We start from the raw sequence: 21681 nt of genomic DNA, 5'->3' as shown, positions 1-21681 counted from the left end.
CATTCGGCCCATCATGCCTGTGCCGGCTCTTTGAAAGAGTTATCCAATTAGGCCCACACCCGCTGCTCTTTCCCCCGTAGTTCTGCTAATTTTACACGTCGTATTTCAGATGTCAAAAGAATGGAAAACAAAAAGAAAGCCAGTCATTTCCTAATGCTTTTTGACAATGAGGAAGAGATAAGGTGCGTTTATATAGCGCCTTTCACAACCCCCACCATGCCTCACAGCCAATGAAGGGCTTTTGAAATCCCCACTCCAGAGACTTGAGTACAAAATCTAGGCCGACACTCCAGTGCAGTACTGAGGGAGCGCCGCACTGTCGGAGGGGCAGTATCCGGTCATTATCACATTGCTGTTTGTGGGATCTTGCTGTGCGCAAATTGGCTGCCACGTTTCCCACATTACAACAGTGACTCCACTGCAAAAGTACTTCATTGACTGTAAAGCACTTTGAGACGTCCGGTGGTCGTGAAAGCGCTATATAAATGCAAGTCTTTCTTTCTTTCAGTACCGAGGGAGTGCTGCAGTGTCGGAGGGGTCGTCTTTCAGATGAGATGTTAAACCGAGGCCCCGTCTGCTCTCTCGGGTGGACGTAAAAGATCCCACGGCCACTATTTCGAAGAAGAGCAGGGGAGTTCTCCCCGGTGTCCTGGGCCAATATTTATCCCTCAATCAGCATCACCAAAACAGATTATCCGGTCATTATCACGTTGCTGTTTGTGGGAGCTTGCTGTGTGCAAATTGGCTGCCGCGTTTCCCACATTACAACAGCGACCACACTTCAGAAGTACTTCATTGGCTGTAAAGCGCTTTGGGACGTCCGGGGACCGTGAAAGGCGCGATAGAAAGGGCACGTGATCACTATTTAAACGACAGACAAGTTGCAAACGGGGACAATAGAATCATAGAACCGCAGAATAGTACAGCACAGAAGGAGGCCATTCAGCCCATCGAATCTGCGCCGGCTCTTTCGAAGAGCAACCCAGTCAGTCCCACTCCCCTGCTCTTTCCCCAGATCCCTGCAATTTTGTCTCCTTCAAGTATTTGTCCAATTCCCTTTTGAGAAATAGATGCAACCTTTTATAATTCAATGAAGCGATTGAAAAATAGATCAGCCCGCAGAAACATTGGCATTATAAGTAAATGGTACAGAGAAATGTGTGAGATGGATTCATTGAAGGATTTTTTTCTGACCATCTATCTGCCCTTCGGATGGATTGTGTTTTAAATCTCTGTCTCTGTGGATATCCCAGAGAGAGGAGGATTCGACACAGAGAGAAAAAAAACCCTGACATCAGTGAGAGAGAAAGAAACAACACAAGCCTGCGATTGGTCGGAGATGACATATTTGCTGTACCTGGGCTATTTTTAACCGCATTACCTCATTGGGTTGAGGAGAGAGAGAGAGGGGAGGGGGGGGGGGGGGAGTTACAGGCTGTTTCACGCTAGTGTGAGTTACAGAGAGACACAGAGAGACAGAGAGTGTGTGTGTGTGAGATTGCATCCTGCATACACAGTGCAGAGACTCGCTCTCACCTGCAAACACCAGTGGGGACACACATCAAAGCAGCTGATCCGCCGACAAGAAGATTGCTGTATCAAACCCAGCAACGACAGAGGGGAGGAAAAAAACCACACACACACACACAGGTGAGTTTATCTTTTCGAAAGGTTACCAACAACAACAAAAAATTGCATGTGTTGTCATGACACATGTGTGTAAAAAAAAATAATGGGGTTCCGTTTGTTTTGATCCGAGTTCTTGTGACCCGAGGCAAAAAAAAAATAATATCAGGGCATTTCTTGCAAACTGTGTGGGCTGTAAGCAAATCCTGTCAGTCACAAGAAGGCACGCATTTTGCAGGGATTCTGCCATCAGCTGATTTTAATATGGCATGCATTATCTATTGTCATGGCAACTTTAAAAAAAAATCAGTCATAAATCATCAAACTTAAGTATATTGGTTTTTGTGTGAAATCAACTGTGTTTTAAATATTTACTCGATTCGAGGTAATTTACCTATACATCTCTCAGGTGCCTTGGGGGCTATAGGTGAGAGCTGGATTTTAGAAAGTCTTGCTGTGAGATTGTTCTCCAGGATCCAGGAAATACGGATTTTTTTCTTCTTTCTAAATGGTTTAAATTCGGACTGTAGGTGGAACGAGCGATTAACAAGTAGTGGGATTCTGGCTTTTATTTATTGGGGGTCACTGAATACAATAGCATGATGTGTCTGTGCAAGATATTGGTCACGCCACAGCAGAATTGAGGATCCTACTGTGCAAAGGATGTGGAAAAGGTACAACACAGATTGTCTGGGATGCTAACAGGGACAGGAGGATTTATAGTTAAGATGCCAGATTTGGAAAAAAAACAAGGGCTACATTCATTGTAGGGCAGGTCAACGGGGAATGTAATAGAAGTGTTCAAACTCGCGCAAGGGGTTTGAGAAGGTGAATGGCGAATGGGTAACGAGGCCACAGAAATTTAGGATTAGTACTGTAAGCACAAAGGGGGAGGTTGGAAATGTTTTCATGCAACGAATTATTATCGCACTCCAGAGACCTGAACACATAATCCAAGCTGACACTTTGGTGCAGCGCTGAGGGAGCGCTGCACTGTCGGAGGTGCCGTCTTTCGGATGAGGCGTCTGCCCTCTCAGGTGGACTATCCCATGGCAGTATTTCGAAGAAGAGCAGGGGGAGTTCTCCCCTGGAGTCCCGGGGCCAATGTTTATCCCTCAACCAACATCACCCAAACAGATTATCTGGTCACATTGCTGTTTGTGGGAGCTTGCTGTGCGCAAATTGTCTGCCGCGTTTCCTACATTACAACAGTGATTACGCTTCACAAGTACTTCATTGGCTGTAAAGTGCTTTGGGACGTCCTGAGGTCGTGAAAAGCGCTATATAAATGCTTTCGTTTTATAAATATGGAACAGGTGACCCACAAGGGGCCATTGAAGCCATCAATCACAGCATTTAAGAGAAAAGTAGAGAAACACGGAGGGGAATTTTTTTTAAAGGTGTGGAGACAGAGGAGGGAAATGTAATTAAGGTAGACAATTTTGATGTGAAACTAGCACCTGCACAGGCACGATGGGCCGAATGGCCTCGTTCTGTGCGAAATTTTCTGATTTTGTAAAAATCCAGCCCTGCCTCCTATTCAAAATCGCTAGATTTAGATAAAATAAATATTTTTTAAATGTTTATTCTGGACAGAAATAGGCATCAGGAGAATGCAGTTCTCTGAGGAGTATAGTGGGAGGCAGGCAGCAGAGAGGCATCATAGGTAGAGAGCCAGAACCCCATTCCTGGAGGATAACACGATCCAGCCCAGGCATAATCATTCCCATAGGATAACACACAGGCTGGAGTATATTATACACAGAATAACACACAGGCTGCAGTATATTATACACAGAATAACACACAGGCTGGAGTATATTATACACAGAATAACACACAGGCTGCAGTATATTATACACAGAATAACACACAGGCTGGAGTATATTATATACAGAATAACACACAGGCTGGGGTATATTATATACAGAATAACACACAGGCTGGAGTATATTATATACAGAATAACACACAGGCTGGAGTATATTATACACAGAATAACACACAGGTTGGAGTATATTATATACAGAATAACACAGGCTGGAGTATATTATACACAGAATAACACACAGGCTGGAGTATATTATACACAGAATAACACACAGGCTGCAGTATATTATGCACAGAATAACACAGGCTGGAGTATATTATATACAGAATAACACACAGGCTGGAGTATATTATATACAGAATAATACACAGGTTGGAGTATATTATACACAGAATAATACACAGGCTGGAGTATATTATATACAGAATAACACACAGGCTGGAGTATATTATACACAGAATAACACACAGGCTGGTGTATATTATACACAGAATAACACACAGGCTGGAGTATATTATATACAGAATAACACACAGGCTGGAGTATATTATACACAGAATAACACACAGGCTGGAGTATATTATACACAGAATAACACACAGGCTGGAGTATATTATACACAGAATAACACACAGGCTGCAGTATATTATACACAGAATAACACACAGGCTGGTGTATATTATACACAGAATAACACACAGGCTGGGGTATATTATACACAGAATAACACACAGGCTGGAGTATATTACACACAGAATAACACACAGGCTGGGGTATATTATACACAGAATAACACACAGGCTGGAGTATATTACACACAGAATAACACACAGGTTGGAGTATATATTATATACAGAATAACACATAGGCTGGAGTATATTATACACAGAATAACACACAGGCTGGAGTATATTATACACAGAATAACACACAGGCTGGAATGTATTATACACAGAATAACACACAGGCTGGTGTATATTATACACAGAATAACACACAGGTTGGAGTATATTATACACAGAATAACACACAGGCTGGAGTATATTATACACAGAATAACACACAGGCTGGAGTATATTATACACAGAATAACACACAGGCTGGAGTATATTATACACAGAATAACACACAGGCTGGAATGTATTATACACAGAATAACACACAGGCGGGCGTATATATATGACGTTATCACCGTGCGCAGTGCCCAGCTCGCACCCTGGCCGCAAACTTGGCTCGCGCCCCCTGGCCTACCACCGGATGATATGTCCAACAGGGTCAGGGTGGTGTTTCTGCGGCCGCGGCGATGCAAATGGAAGGGCAGGTGCCGGGCGGCCATTTATTTTGGGCCGCCTGCCAGCACCTGCCCCCTCCCGCTTCTTCATGCGGGGTGCCGGCTGCGATTGGCTCTTTTGCCGGTGCCCCCTTGCTCCCCGGTGGTCCAGCAGGGCCCCGGTGCGCACTGCGCTAGGCCCCTCCCCTTTAATCATGGGCGGGAGGCCTGTAATCCCGCGGCGCTACGTGCCAACGCGCGTGGCGCTGTTGCACGTAGCGCTGCAATATTGAACCTCCTGCTTGGGGCGCTACCACTCAATTTACGGCGCGGTGGCGCAAACTTTTTTTAGGGGCGCTAAAAACTGGCGAAGTTACCGCCCCAAAGGTTCTTTTATGCTCATCAAGGTGAGTGTTGGGGAATGGAACGCTTGCCCTCTCAGGCCCACAGTTAGACACAGCATAAAGCTCCCTCTACTCTGCCCCAATGTGCCTCAGTCCCAATGCAGAAAAACTCCCCTACTGCCCCAGTGTGACATTTTTCCCATTCCCCACACTGGCCATTCTCTGGGCGAGATGGGCAATCAGTGCCAAATTAACGCCAGTCTGCCGCTGTGGGTCCATGCCCACTGGGAATTGGATAGAGACTGACCGAACTTCATCCACGTAGGACGAGGCTTCAGTCAGCGACCGACATCCTGGCACCCTGGGCTGAAATTGAACCCAGAGATGAAAGGCCAACGTCCAGCCCAATTCACCAATCCAGTCTCCCAAACAATTAAAAAATAGACTTGCATTTCTATAGCGCCTTTCACGACCTCAGGATTTCCCAAAGCGCTTTACAGCCAATGAAACATAGAAACATAGAAAAATAGGAGCAGGAGTCAGCCATTCGGCCCTTCGAGCCTACTCCGCCATTCAATATGATCATGGCTGATCCTCTATCTCAATACTATATTCCCGCTCTTTCCCCGTACCCCTTGATGCCTTTTGTGTCTACTTTTTTGTGAAGTACTTTTTGACGTGCAGTCACTGTTGTAATGTAGGAAACGCGGCAGCCAAAATACACACAGCAAGCTCCCACAAACAGCAATGTGATAATGACCAGATAATCTGTTTCTGTGATGTTGGTCACCGGGGGTAACTCCCCTGCTCTTCTTTGAAATGGTGCCATTCCATTGGATCTTTTATGCCTATCTGACAGGGCAGACGGAGCCTCGGTTTAACGTCTCATCCCAAAAGACGGCACGTCCGACAGTGCGGCGGCCCCCTCAGCACTGCACTGGGGACTGTCGGCCTAGATTTTGTGCTCAAGTCTCTGGAGTGGGGGTCTATGAACCCACGACCTTCTGACTCAGAGGCGTGAGGGTGCGGCCCACTGAGCCACGGCTAATCATAGACCAGTGCCCGTTCGGGAGGCCCAGCACAGGGTACGGGAGTGTTCCACATCCACTGGAACAGCAATGCTCCTCCAGTGTTGTCAGCACTTACGATTCTCAAAGGGGGAGGCCAAAATAACATGGGAGTGAGTCCCTTCGCTCCACTTTAATGTCACCTTGAGATAGCCACAAGGGAGGTTTGTGTTGGGATTCCCTCTGAGAAATGCCGGTGTTAGCAACGTCCCAGATGTAATATTGGGCTGCCTATCAAGAGCCAGCTGTGTCACCCTCCCAGCTGGCTTTGTTCCCTAGGCAACGACATGACAACCTGACTGGCTACCTACGCGGAGTAGCTCCCGCAGGAGAGTCGCCGAATCTTCAAGAGGAGAGTTTACGTTAAAAATGCAGAAGAATGGTTAGTTTGTCGACTGCACCTGAGCCGCGACCCAAAAAGCCAGACGGGAAGAAGGGCACACACGAGGCCACTGCACAGCCTGTCCCAGCCACTTAACTGCAGCGGACAGGTATGCACACCTTCCAGTAAGGGGGGCCGCTGGTTAGCGGTGGTGGGTGGGACTCTGCCTCAGCCACTGTGCTCCAGCGGGGACAGCAGTGACCTTGATGGTGATGCCCCACACAGCCAAATAGCCTGCCAACGCTTATTGTATTCAAAATCATGGGGTGGGGGGTCTAGACGGAGTAGATAGAGAGAAACCGTTCCCATTGGCGGAAGGTTCGAGAACCAGAGGACACAGATTCAAGGTGATTGGCAGAAGAACCAAAGGTGACATGAGGAAAAACTTTTTTACGCAGCGAGTGGTTAGGATCTGGAATGCACTGCCTGAAAGGGTGTTGGAGGCAGACTCAGTCGTGGCTTTCAAAAGGGAGTTGGATAAGTACCTGTAGGAAAAAATTTTGCAGGGCTACAGAGAAAGGGCAGGGGGTGGGGGGACTAGCTGAAGTGCTCTTGCAGAGAGCCGGCACGGGCTCGAGGGGCCGAATGGCCTCCTTCTGTGCTGTAATCGTTCCACGATTCAATTGTCTAGACTCACACATGATGAATAGAACGGCACCCCAGCACGAGTCAGGGTCTTCAGGAGAGGATGAGGGGACAATTAGAGGGGGTTAAAGAATGAATAAAACTTTGATTTTTTTTTTTCTTCTTCAGAATCTAATGGCAGGAGACAAGAAGCCAGTGAAATGCATCAAGGCCGATCGGCTGGCGGCCATGCTGCAGGGCCAGAAGGAGAAGGTGCTGGTCCTTGACTGCCGTCCTGTTGTTGACTACAGCATTCTGCACGTGCTCACCGCAGTCAACATCTGCACCTCGAAGATCACAAATGATAGAGAGTCACTCCCTGAACTCCTGCAGCCTAACCCGACAATAATGGTTTGTTCTGGTCATTTCCCTCTCCTTTTTAAAAAAATCGTTATTCGTTCACAGGATGTGGGCATCGCTGGCAAGGCCGGCATTTATTGCTGATCCCTAATTGCCCCTTGAGAAGGTGATGGTGAGCCGCCTTCTTGAACCGCCGCAGTCCGTGTGGTGAAGGTGCTCCCGCGGCGCTGTCAGGGAGGGAGTTCCCGGATTTTCACCCGGCGACGGTGAAGGAACGGCCGATATATTTCCAAGTCAGGATGGTGTGTGACATGAATCTTGTCATTCATGTAGAAATGACTTATGTAATAATACTGGGCGGCCTGCTGGTGGCGCTGTCCAGGGAGAGTATAAATACTCGGGCACGGGCCCAGCTTGCTCAGGACATTCTTTAACAGGAACTAGTGAAGGACACAACCAGATCTCCATGTTGAAGAACAGTTGCTTAAAGCCTTGTTTAATACTCAGGCCAAGCGCCTAGTAGTTTTCTTACGTTAGTGTGTGTGACTTGGAGGGGAACTTGGAGGTGGTGGTGTTCCCAGGTGCCTGCTGCCTTTGTCCTTCTAGGCAGTAGAGGTCGCGTGTTTGGGACTTTTGTCTCTTTCGTTTCCAATCTTTTTTCTGATGCACGGAGAAAGAGCTTAAACGGGTGGGGTGCAATTCACGGTAAAGTCATTGTTAGGGTTGCCAATCCAGGATTGTCCTGGAGTCTTCAGGAATTAAAGAATAATCTCCTCCTGCGCTCTGCCTCCAACAACTCTGGAGAGAAATCAGAGGGGCATTAAAAAAATGTATTTTTTTCCCCATTTACATTGAACACTGTTGTTTTATTAGTTATAAAAATATTGGACAGAGGGAAAAGGCTGCTTGACCAAGAGTCAAGAAACATCCAATCGCGCGATGAAGAGTCTGTTCGCTTTCCGACCAATGGCAGGGGGCGTGGGGGACGGGGCAGTTGGAGGCAGGTGGGTCATGTGATGAAAGCTCCAGGAATACGGCCAGCCAGAGTTGGCAATCCTACTGGGAGAGGGCTGGCGCAAGTGATTGAGTTGGGAAAGAGGGAATCAGGGCAAGTTAAGAATGAAAAAAATGATGGAAAAAAACTTTAGTTTGAGCCCTGTTAATTGTCTCTGATGATTCCTCAGATGGAGGACCTAGAGGCTAAGGCACTGGTGCTGTACGACCAAGAAACGAAGGAGACACAGGTTCCTCCGGCCAGCGACATCATCTCCATCCTCCTGAGGCAACTGGAGAAACAGTTCAGCAATGTATATTTTCTTAAAGGTACAGCGTATGATTTAAAGGGAAAGTCACAAACTATCTATTTGTGTTCTGTCTTTACTCTCCCTTCAATTGTTCTCTCTTCCTCCCCTGAAGGCGCTGGCTCTCACTAGGCGGCAAGTCCAAAAGTGCCAGTCATGTCCACAATACCTTGGCCATTCTCCAGGTGTGAGCCCAGATGGTGAGGATTGGCAGGCTATTTGGGCATGGGGGGCTTCACAGCCCAACGTCTAAACACCCATATTTTCCAGCAGGGATTGCTGGATAATGATTGGGAGGTGGGGACGATGGTTGAATTTTCCCTTCACCATGTAGCCCAGGGGAGTTAAACCCAACTGTAGTGCCACCCCAATATGATAAACGCTTAACGTTCATTTTATGATAAGCTTCCCCAATTGCCCTCACTGCTCTTGGGCTAGAGGAGAAAAGCCAGCCAGGATTTTCTCTCTCCTGATCTTTATCCAGTGACTCCCTGATGGAAAGTGTGTGGACACCAACTGAGGACAGGATTGGGCTCGGCTGTGATGCCCGACATGGTGGAATATCCTTCAGGCTCTTGCTGTCCAGACTGAAACAAGAAGAATGGGGGGGGGGGGGATGCATGGTGCACAGTATGTAATGTGTGATGTGTGCCTCTGTAACTAAAGGCTTGTAAGTAACTAACGACTAGGCTCCAGTGTTCTCTCCTTCACCACCTGGCGATCTGACTTTTTACACATGGTACCCGTTGAACTGCATCCCAGCAAGGAGTCCAACACCTACAGGCAGTTGGGGGGGGGGGTAGCTGAGGGAAAAATGTGGGATAGTAGAAACTGCAACATTTTGCTTTGGGGCAGATGTTTACGAAGTAATCTTGGCTCTTGGTTTGTGGATTTAGGAGGTATTGGCTTTAATGGGGGTGGGGGGGGTGGGGGTGTTGTTGAAGAGCTTATCCAGTGACTCTCACAGTAGCAATGCCCTTATCCTACTCTTCTGGCTCCACCCTGCCTTCCCTATAACTCTATAATCAGTGGCTCAGTGGGCCGCACTCTCGCCTCTGAGTCAGCAGGTTGTGGGTTCAAGTCCCACTCCAGAGACTTGAGCTTAAAAAACCTAGGCTGACACTCTCAGTGCAGTACTGAGGGAGTGCTGCACTGTCGGAGGTGCCGTCTTTCAGATGAGATGTTAAACCGAGGCCCTGTCTGCTCTCTCAGGTGGATGTAAAAGATCCCATGGCACTATTTCGAAGATGAGCAGGGGCGTTCTCCCCGGTGCCCTGGCCAATATTTATCCTTCAACCAACATAACAAAAACAGATAACAACAGAGAATGCTGGAAAAACTCAGCAGGTCAGGCAACATCCGTGGACACAAAAACAGATGATCTGGTCATTATCACATTGCTGTTTGTGGGAGCTTGCTGTGTGCAAATTGGCTGCCGCTTTTCCGACATTACAACAGTGACTACACTCCAAAAGTACTTCGTTGGCTGTAAAGCGCTGAGGGACATCCTGAGGTCGTGAAAGGCACTGTACAAATGCAAGTCTTTCTTTTCTTTTACAGGGGGCTTTGCGGAGTTTTCCTCTTGCTTCCCGAGCTTGTGTGAAGGGATGCCATACAGCTTCCTACCTAACAGCATCTCGCAGCCCTGTCTCTCCACGTGCGATGTGGGGCCCACTCAGATCCTTCCGTACTTCTACCTGGGCTCCCAGAATGACGTTCTAAATAAGGTTTGTATGGCGCAGAGTTAGAGGACACGGGCTAACAAGTGAGACCGGGAGAAACTCCCCTTCAAAAAGTGTCTGGGAATAAAACTTCAGTGGGGCTCTCCCGGAACTTCGGCAGAAGATTGGTGGAATTCTCGGAGAAAGGGTGAAAACGGCCGTCTGTATCATTTCTCCAGGGATTCTGCCAATCGTCTGCTGACGTTACTGTGGGAGATCAGTTGGAGAAATCCTAGCTCCAGTTGGGAACGGGATTTGAAGCTGGATAATGGAGATTTTGGAGTTTTGTTTAATTGCGTTTGGGGATTAAAGGAGTAGTTACAGAGGACCTTCCCTGAGGAGATTAAGTAGAGTCCATAAATAGGGTAGATCATGCAGGGTCTGTGGAAGGCGATAGGTTTCGAGGAGGCTTTTAAAGATGGGGAGTGGAGTGGACTGCACAGGGGATTGCAGAGGCAACTTCAATTGTGATTGTGAGACTGGAGGACATTCAAGATCCTCAAACCTCATTCCAGCAGAGTCATTGATGTGTGGAATGGATTTCCCTCCGAGTTATTGAGCTTTAAGAAGAGATTAAATGATTATCTGACAAGTAACTGGAGTGAAAGGTATAAAGATAGACTTAGGCACAGATGATTAAATAATTCACGGAACACTTACTGTATGTTGTTCAGTACATGACGAGGATAGTTGATGGAAAACTTGCTCAACCTGGTTTTAGAATGCCTTGACATTCAATGGCATTACCATCGCTGAATCCCCCACCATCAACATCCTGGGGGTCACCATTGACCAGAAACTTAACTGTACCAGCCACATAAATACTGTGGCTACAAGAGCAGGCCAGAGGCTGGGTATTCTGCGGCGAGTGTCTCACCTCCTGACTCCCCAAAGCCTTTCCACCATCTACAAGGCACAAGTCAGTAGTGTGATGGAACACTCTCCACTTGCCTGGATGAGTGCTGCTCCAACAACACTCAAGAAGCTCGACACCATCCAGGACAAAGCAGCCCGCTTGATTGGCACCCCATCTACCACCTTAAACATTCACTCCCTCCACCACCGGCGCACCGTGGCTCGAGTGTGTACCATCTACAAGATGCACTGCAGCAACTCGCCAAGGCTTTTTCGGCAGCACCTCCCAAACCTGCGACCTCTTCCACCTAGAAGGACAAGGGCAGCAGGTGCATGGGAACACCACCACCTCCCAAGTCACACACCATCCTGACTTAGAAGTATATCGGCCGATCCTTCATCGTCGCTGGGTCAAAATCCTGGAACTCCCTCCCTAACAGCACTGTGGGAGTACCTTCACCACACGGACTGCAGCAGTTCAAGAAGGTGGCTCACCACCACCTTCTCGAGGGCAATTAGGGATGGGCAATAAATGCTGGCCTTGCCAGTGATGCCCACGTCCCATAAACGAATTTAAAAAAAAGCTGCTTCCCCAGGAGTCTTTGGATTGAGGTGGAGGCCATGACAGTGGAGCAGTGCATGGGACATTGGAAAGAATGAGTTCAACTGACCTGACTGACCTCTTCCTATTCCATGGTCTCTCATATTTTTGATAAAGAGGAGGTCAAGTTGTTTGTTTTAAAAGCCTGTAGATTGGAGAGAAATGTAAGACTGAGAGAGTTGAGGAGCTCGACAGCTTTGAGCTCCTGGGAAAGAATGGGTTGGAGCAGGAGATAAATCTTCATTTCAACACAGGGCTGGTGCAGGGAGGAAGGAGGTTGCGCGGGACGGGGGGACGGCTTTTGACTGCTGCGGGAATTTTCTCTTGCAGGATTTGATGGTGCAGAACAAGATCACGCACATCCTGAACGTCAGCAGCAACTGCCCGAAACCTGCGTTCATCCCCGACAACCATTTCTTGCGGATCCCGGTCAACGACAGCTACTGTGAGAGTCTCCTACCTTGGCTGAACAAGTCTGTGGAATTCATAGGTACGGAGCTGTCACCGCAATCAGTGAGTGCAATGTAGACTAAGAGACAGGGGACATGTACATTCAGTAATCCACCTTGGGCCCAGCGAATGTCATAAAGTCTCATTGAAACTTATAAAATTCTAACAGGACTAGACAGACTAGATGCGGGAAGGCTGTTCCCGATGGTCGGGGAATCCAGAACCAGGGGTCACAGTCTAAGGATAAGGGGTAAGCCATTTAGGACTGAGATGAGGAGGAATTTCTTCACCCAGAGAGTGGTGAACCTGTGGAATTCTCTGCCACACAAGGCAGTTGAGGCCAATTCATTAAATATATTCAAGAAGGAGTTGGATATATTTCTTGAGGCTAAAGGGATCAAGGGATATGGGGAGAAGGCAGGGACAGGATACTGAATTTGGATGATCAGCCATGATCTCATTAAATGGCGGAGCAGGCTCGAGGGGCCGAATGGCCTACTCCTGCTCCTATCTTCTATGTTTCTAAACCACAGTTTTCTCTCCGGTTCTCTGCTGCCCGTATCCCAACTCACATCAAGTCCCGTTCATCCGTTACCCCTGTGCTCCTGGTCCAGCAACGCCTCAATTTTAAAATTCTCATCCTTGTTTTCAAATCCCTCCATGGCCTCGTCCCCCCTCCCTATCTCTGTAACCTCCTCCAGCCCTACAACCCTCCGAGATATCTGCGCTCCTCCAATTCTGGCCTCTTGAGCATTCCCGATTTCCGTCACTCCATTGGCAACCGTGCCTTCAGCTGCCGAGGCCCTAAGCTCCGGAATTCCCTCCCTAAACCTCTCCGCCTCTCTACCTCTCTTTCCGCCTTTAAGACGCTCCTTAAAACCTACCTCTTTGACCAAGCTTTTGGTCGCCTGCCCTAATATCTCCTTAGGCGACTCGGTGTCAAGTTTTGTCTGATAACGCTCCTGTGAAGCGCCTTGGGATGTTTTACTATGTATAAATGAAAATTGTTCTTGTTCTTGTTCTGCCCCATCCTCCCTCCCCTCAAGGCGCTTACCTTTCTTGGGATACCACCTGACATGAATCTTGACATTCATGGGAAATGACTTGTGAAATAATACTGGGCGGCCTGCTGATGGCGCTGTCCAGGGAGAGTATAAATACTCGGGCATGGGCCCAGCTTGCTCAGGACATTCTTTAACAGGAACTAGTGAAGGACACAACTAGACCTCCGTGTTGTAAAACAGTTGATTAAAGCCTTGTTTAACGCTTAGACCAAGTGCCTAGTAGTTCTCTTACGTCACCACCTAGCTGCCCTCCCATACTTCATCCCAAGTGGCCGTTCTTCATGTCTGGTCCTGGACAATGAGTGTCAGCAGTCTGTTCAATGATGGAGGAGATCAGAGCTGAGCCCTGGCAGAAATGTTCCCTCTCCCTAGCCAATTCTAGCGCTCCAGTTGCTGTCCCCGCTGGGATCAGACTGGGAAATCAAACCTGGGACCGTCTGGTCTGTAGGACTCAGGACTACACTAGGGAGTCTTCTCAACCAACTAGGTCATCAGAGGATCCACAAACACCAATACAGTCAAAGGTTTTTACAGCTCCGCCCAGTGGTCTAGCGGATGGAAAATATCCCACGGCGCTTTCCAAAGATGAGTCGAGAGTTATACCAGTGTGTCGGCCAACATTCCACCCTCAACCAACGCCACGAAAAACAGACGGTCTGGCCATTCATCTCATTGCTGTTTATGGGACCTTGCTGTGTGCAGATTGGCTGCTGTGCTTCCCTAAATGACAACAGTGACTACACTTCAAAAGAAATTAATTGGCTATGAACCACTTTGGGACGTCCTGAAGATCTGAAATGTTGTTACAGGAAACTTTCTGGTATCCGGCATGGACGGGACCGAGCTGGTGCCGGTCCATCAACAATGCCGGATAACCGAACGCTATAGTTAAAAGATACGGAGCTCAGCGCTCCGTCTAAAGCAACAAACCCTGTTGCTTCAAAACAATCGGCACAACTTGCAAGTGTCTCTGTAGCTTAGCAACAGCTTCAGCTACACGCTTGCACAGCCACAAATGAGTAAAAAAAGTAACTAAAAGTAAAAAAAGTTATCTGAACCGACTCCTGAATTTTGCCGGTGGATAGGGCATTCCGATTATTTAGTGGCCGGTTAATCGAAAGTTTCCTGTATATAAATGCGAGTTCTTGATTATCTTCTTGTTATTTTCTGTTTTACACAGACGCGGTGCGGTCGTTGAAGTGTCGGGTTTTGGTTCACTGCTTGGCAGGGATCTCGCGGTCTGCAGCGATCGCTATAGCTTACGTCATGAGGACAATGGATCTCTCTTTGGATGATGCGTACAGGTACGATGGAGCATGCTCTGTGGGGATTCTAAAAAGGGACGAGAGAAGCAGCCAGGCGCGGGTGTAGATTCGGAGAGAGGAGAACAAGGCTTCGGCACTGAGAGTTGAGCGTGGGGAAGCAAGTCCAGTCTGCATCAGATCTGCTCTGGAAAAGTTAACCGAGAAACAGCTGAAGCAAAAAAGCTGAGACTGCGCCAAACCAATTCAGAGGAGAGAGAGGGAGAGGAGGAGGAGGAGGGAAGAGAGAGTGACCAAGAGGGATGGAGAGAGAGCGATGGGGAGAGAGGAAGATGTAAGAGGAAGAGAGAAACAGGGACACAGATAGCCTGACAGGAAAATAAGATTAACAGAGAGACACAGAGAAAAGACACAATGGAGAGAGAGAGATGGAGAGACCCATAGTGAAGAGGAATGAGAGAAAGAGATAGAGGGGATATAGAGTTCGAGAAACAGATAGAGGGAGACAGAGAAATGGAAAGACAGAGAAATTATGAAGCACTTCTTCACAAAAAGAATAGTAGAAATCTGGAATTCTCTCCCCCAATAGACTGTGGATTCTGAGGGTCAATTGAAGCTTTCACGACTGAGATCAATAGATTTTTGTTAGCTAAGGGTATCAAGGGTCAAAGGTGGGTGAATGGAGTTGAGGTGCAGATCAGCCATGATCTAACTGAATGGCGGAACAGGTCCAAGAGGCTGAATGGCCTCCTCCTGTTCCTAAGGAGCAGGCTTGATGGGCTGAATGGCATCTCCACATCCTGTGCCTTTCCCCATTCGGCATTCGGTCCTCAAGATGCTAACTTGTGCTGTTGTGTGGTCACACATACCTTCAGTGCCTCACCCATGTGAAAATGAACGTTCGCAGGCTGCTTGGCTGTGGAGGATGTCACGGCCAAGCCTACTCCCGGCCTGGCTCAAAATCCAGACTGCTGCACCAACCAGCAGGGGTCCCTGGATAAAGATCAGGAGTACGGGCCCTGGCTGCTTTCACCCCCCTCTCCCCCTTTCGTAGGCCTAAACACTGAGGCCAATTGGTTCTGCGGTTCTTATGCTTTTTTTTTTGGTAATTGTCTTGTGTAGAATAATATTGTTTGTCTCGATCAGGTTTGTGAAAGATCGGAGGCCTTCAATATCTCCAAATTTCAACTTCCTGGGTCAATTAGTGGAGTATGAGAAGACCATTCAGATCCAACGGATCCAGACTTCGGCCTACTTGAAGCAAAGTCTCCTTCACCCTGAGAAGGCCCCAACGAAAGAAGGAACCCACCAGCCAGAGACTCGTGAAGAGTCCGATGAAGATGTAGGAATATTTATCTCTCATTTTTCCACCCCAAACTTCCCAGGACAAGACGCAGGTCTCCTGGATACAGGAACCGGCAACGGCACAGAGAAGGGCCCACCAGAGCTGGCAGACTTGCGCCGCGGGCTTAGCGACCTCCGCCTCTCACCGGGGCGGACGTCGCGCACCAACTGCATGAAACGTTCCTTCTCGCTGGACGTGAAGTCCGCCTACTCCTCCGCCCCGCGCTTTGGCTGCTACCAGGCCGCGCAGCCGACGGAAACGGGTCCCGTGCCGAAGCTGCTGGGTCTCCGGAGCAAGTTAGCGGCCGGCACCTTCAACCCGTTCACCCTCTTGTTCGGCAATGCCAGGAAGGATCGGGGGAAGGACGACGCCTCGTCCACCGGAGCCCCGCGGACACTCAAGCCCCAGCAGAAATGCAGCCGCCTCATAGTTGCTTCGCCCGTCACCGGGATGGGTCAAGGACCGTGCACGATTCACAAAACCGGCAGCGTTCGGGATAGTCCCACCACAGGACTGACGCTGAGCTTGCCCGTTCCCAGGCAGCCCTCATCGCCGCTACTCGATTACAGCGCTTGCCTCATCACGGTACACGCAAAGAGAACAGAATTATCTCGATTTGATCACCCGTACAGTGGTCCCGCGGACTGCAAGTCCATCAAAGCCAGTCACGTCACGCGGAACGTGGGCCTCTACACTGACAACATGGTGAAATCGTAATCCTGATTATGAAAATGAACAAATGCATCCCTTAATCTGTTCAGATCGGATTCTGCTTCCTTTTAAGAGGGAGGATTAAATAGGCCAAAGGACTGCCCTTTGACCTTTTCAGCTTGTTTTTTTTCCTCTCTTTGACCGCAATGCTCTCTGCAGTTGGCCGCAGGCTCGTTACTTGTTCCTCAGACCCCCGCCATAGTGCTCAGGCCTTTTTATTGCCGCACCCCGACTTCAGGCCATTCTTTAATCAAACCACCGTGGAAACAGTGCACAGTTACACTCAAACACAGGCGAACACCTACGTAAAAATAGTGCACACAGGAATATAGTGAACGTGCGTTAAGAGTTCGTCCGTGAACTTCGCTGGTTGGACGTTCTAATCTTCCCCCCCTCCCAAAATTAAAACTTAAAATTTGGGAACAAAAGAGTAGATTGGAATTAGGACCGAATTTGTTGGAAAGCTAAAATTATTTCTAGAACCAAGATGACACTAGTGCCAACTAGTCCATGCTCTATCGCGGGTCATGGTGCTACGGGTTTATGAATAGTGAGGGGCTTGCAGTCGGTTGTAGGTGTATGTGTGGACACAAGGAATACTGCACGGAACACAACGGTTTCTGCACTGCTAAGACCATGGGAATGTTAAGTGTGGAAGTGGAATGGTCACAAGTGAACGGTGGAAGTGGATAGATATTCTTGAGTTTTAGATGATTACTGGGTGTGTGTGTGTGTGTGTTGTGGAGGGAAGGGTTGGGAAGAAAGCTTTGCAGTATGTTCCCTCCAGAGATCAAATAAAGTGGCTGATGTCCACAGTAGGTTAGATTGCACGTGGTCTTTGGAGGGAACAGGCTTGATGGGGCAAATGGCCTCTTCTCGTTTTCATGCTTTCTTATGTTTTTATACAGGGGGGAATGTATCTGGTTTGTCTATCACTGAGGGAGCCCTGGACAATGTGTGTTAGTTCAGAGTGATGGCGTTATTTGCATTTAGTGTTAGGTTAGATCTCAGGCTCCATCTTGTCTAAGTTCTCCTGTAGCGGTTAGGCTGACTGAAGTGGATCACCATCCGAAGAGGAAAATCGCCCTTGGACTGACTCTCCTACTGAGAGGGTGAGGTTTGAGCAGCCAGACTCATATATGTAGCACTGTAACTGGGATAGAGCTGAGGCAGAGAAAGAACTACTCAATGCAATGAAGACCACAACTGAATGGAGGGGCTCTTGATAGACAAATTATGGCCTCCAAATAGAAGGTCCGAGTCTGAACTATTTATTGTGGGGCCTGAGTTTAGGTGGTGTGTCTGTATAAGTGGCCTCTCCATATGGTCTTTAACAAGTGGAGCACTGGCCTCCAACTTGACGGTTCCAACAGCTGCAGTAAGATGTTAGACTCCCAGTCAGAGGGGTTGGCTTATATCAAAGTTCATGGGGCTGGATTTTTATAACAAGGGTTTTCTCGTGGTTTATAAGGATATAAGTGTGTAGAGTGATGGTCAAATACCAATTGCTTTAGATGATGCACTCTTATTTAGAGGTCTTGGTACCTCTAGTGTTCGGTCCCCAGTCTCAGGTAGCTCCAACAGTAGGGTGTTGTTCAGGGGGCCCAGTAGCTCTATTGGTGGAGTGTACCAGCCTCCCACTCCAAGGGCTCTGGTTAGAATTATCCAACCTCACCTGACATGTCAACTTAACTTAGCTTTGTAGCTGAAAGCAAGGGTGTCAAATTGAATGCCTCAGAGCCAGGAGATATGCTGGTGGCCCACAGCAGCCTGCCATCCTGGGTGGGGGATCTGAAGGTAGGAAGGAAGAAAAAGGAGAGAAGAATGTATTAAAACTACATCAGAAAAAGAGGAAATAACACATTTCCTTCTTTACACACATTGTTTGTGTTTGTGAGTTGACATCTTTAAATATAAATCATCAAACATCTGTCCACTTGAGCTTCTGTTTAATGTCTCATCCATAAGATGGCACCTCCGACAGTGCAGCACACCCTCAGTAATGCGCTAGGAGTGTCAGCCTAGATTTTGTGCTCAAATCTCTGGAGTGGGGACTTGAACCCACAAACCTTCTGATTCAGAGGCGAGAGTGCTACCCAATGAGCCGCGGCTGACACCATGGCTGGCACAGTGCCTAAGAGGGTGCCTAAGCTGTAATGACACGTGGTACTATGGCACTGTGCCCTGCTCCAAACCAGACACAGTACAAAAAAAAATGAAGATCAAAGCTGTAAGCATGGCTTGAAATTAAGACCAGGGTTAGCGGAGGTACGCGGGGGGTGGGGGGGGGGGGGGGGGGGTTAGAAACCTATGCTGTCACTTCTGGGACCTGGAGTTAAATCCAACTTAGACCAGAGGCATGAATATCTTTCGCTAAGTAAAATGAATAATAAAAGTCGCACATTGTTAAAGTGCCCTCAAATAAATAATGTCAGGCTTGCTCAGGGAACTAAGAAGATGGCTGATATGGGAAATGGAAGCGTCACACTGTTACTCTTCTGAAGGAGTAGTGCAGTGTAGAGGGAGCTTTACTCTGCATCTAACCCTTGCTGTACCTGGCCTGAGATTGCTTGATGGGCCAGTGTAGAGTGAGCTTTACCCTGCATTTATACTATGCTATGATGTTCTGGAGCAGCATGTTAGCCGGCCTGTGTGTGGTTTTTTTGCATGAAGATTGTTGTCATGGTTTCTTAAATGTTGATTAAAGACATTCTTGCTTTGTACTAGTGTGTTAATCTTTGTGTTTTGGATTTACACACTTGAATGAGAACCGGAACCATGAACCTACTTCCTGTTAAAGAAAATGAAATATATGATGCTATTTCCTTGTTGTCTTTTCTCTACATTCATCGATAATGAAAGGGGAGGTATTCTTTATTAGTATTGGCATTTTCATCACCAACATTCTGTGGTCAGTGCTCCCCTCAACTTTCCTCTTGTTCCTCCTATTCTCCAAATCCTCCTTTTTTGCTCTTCCTCCCTCCACTGTGTCAAAACCGAGACCCATCGCACCATCTGCTACCCTCTCACTCCTTCCCAAAACCTCATGTCTGTGGGACTCTTCGCGCCCTCAAAACTCCCTTTTCGCTTAGAGTCGACGGGCTTTTAAAACCCGATGTCACCTCACCCATTATTTCTGGATCTCTCCCGTCATCTCTCCGAGTTGTTTCGAACCTTGGTGGTGGGGTCCCATTCCAAGGGCTTTTCGCCTCAGTTTCTCGCTTAGAAAGAGTCCAGAGCCACTTCGCTGGTCGTACAGGAAACTCTTTATTATCCGGCACCGACGGGACCGGCGTGGTGCCGGTTTATCAAAAAGTCCGGATTACAGAGAGGTATAGTTTTAAAAGGTACGAGAGCTCCGTACACAGCAACAAATCCAGGCTTCCCTGTTGCTTAGCAACAGGTGCAGTAACTCCGGCCACAGACCAAGCGTCCCTGTTGCTTAGCAACAAGTGCAGGAACCCCGGTTACACAGCCACAGATCCAGGAACGGCCACTAATATGAAGTAAAACTTACCTGAACCTACTCCTGAATTTTGCCGGTTAACAGAGATTTTCGGTTAATTTAGGTGCCAGTAAATCGAGAGTTTCCTGTATCTTAGGGCTCAGACTCTGCACCGGAGGAATGTTTCACAGATAACGTTCAGTCCAGAGTAAAAAAAGCACTGAGATTCATCCCCTCAGTAGAGAATGTGTTTCTTGTTGATAATTTGTATTCGGCATTGAAGGTCTCCAGTATCTTTTTTAAACTTCTATTTAAGGATTATTCAAATAAAGTGAACCTGTCTGAATTTGTGTCGTTTTGATATTCCTTTATACCATCCTCCCCCCAGGTGACACACAGGGTATTTTTTTTTTTAAATTCGTTCATGTGATGTGGGCGTCGCTGGCAAGGCCAGCATTTATTGCCCATCCCTAAGGTGGTGGTGAGCCGCCTTCTTGAACCGCTGCAGTCCGTGTGGTGAAGGTGCTCCCGCAGCGCTGTTAGGGAGTTCCAGGATTTTGACCCAGCGACGATGAAGGATCGGCGATATATTTCCAAGTCAGGATGGTGTGTGACTTGGAGGGGAACGTGGAGGTGGTGGTGTTCCCATGTGCCTGCTGCCCTTGTCCTTCTAGGTGGAAGAGGTCGCGAGTTTGGGAGGTGCTGCTGAAGAAGCCTTGGTGAGTTGCTGCAGTGCATCTTGTAGATGGTACACACTGCAGCCACGGTGCGCCAGTGGTGGAGGGAGGGAATGTTTAAGGTGGTGGATGGGGTGCCAATCAAGCAGGCTGCTTTGTCCTGGATGGTGCTGAGCTTCTTGAGTGTTGTTGGAGCTGCACTCATCCAGGCAAATGGAGAGTATTCCATCACACTCCTTACTTGTGCCTTGTAGATGGTGGAAAGGCTTTGGGGAGTCAGAAGGTGAGACACTCGCCACAGAATACCCAGCCTAGCAGTGATATCTATCATCTACCCGACAATGTGGAAGATTGCCCAGCTACGTCCCGTCCACAAAAAAAAAGGACAAATCCAACCCGGCGAATTACTGCCTTATCAGCTTACTCCCAATCTGCAACAAAGTGATGGAAGGAATCGTCAACAGTGCTATCAAGCGGCACTTACCGATAACCTGCTCACCGACGCTCAGTTTGGGATCCCCCACCCCGATCCACTCGGCTCCTGACCTCAGTGCAGCCTTGGTAATTGCATCCTCCCACCAGTGATGGAGCTGCAGCACCTCCACTGGCAGGAGAGTGCAGTTACAGTGTGACAAGTTTACATAGGCAATTCCCATCATAAGCGGGGACATTAGAATTTATAATAGGAAAAGTTGACAGGAAGTACGCACAGACGTAAGATTCTTAATAATATATGCAATTCAAAAAATGCCTTCTTGGTGATTAGAGCTTAGAGTCTCTCTCAGTTACCCTGTGCTCTTAACAA

General features: G+C 48.0%; 1 protein-coding gene across 1 annotated transcript; it reads left to right on the top strand.

Annotated features, from left to right (window-relative positions):
• The first annotated feature begins 1429 nt into the window (after positions 1-1429).
• LOC147099497 (dual specificity protein phosphatase 8-like) lies at positions 1430-20571 on the top strand. The gene is made up of 7 exons (XM_085969688.1): positions 1430-1650; positions 7274-7495; positions 8629-8767; positions 10306-10472; positions 12253-12412; positions 14617-14740; positions 15845-20571. The coding sequence occupies exons 2-7, from the start codon at positions 7280-7282 to the stop codon at positions 16758-16760; spliced, it is 1722 nt and encodes a 573-aa protein (XP_085825814.1). The 5' UTR covers positions 1430-1650; positions 7274-7279; the 3' UTR covers positions 16761-20571.
• The last annotated feature ends 1110 nt before the right edge of the window (positions 20572-21681 follow it).

Source organism: Somniosus microcephalus, chromosome 28 (genome assembly GCF_052327205.1).
Source record: "Somniosus microcephalus isolate GS21.2 chromosome 28, FLI_Smic_1.0, whole genome shotgun sequence".
Taxonomy (NCBI): domain Eukaryota; kingdom Metazoa; phylum Chordata; class Chondrichthyes; order Squaliformes; family Somniosidae; genus Somniosus; species Somniosus microcephalus.
This window is presented reverse-complemented; position numbering and strand designations above follow the sequence as displayed.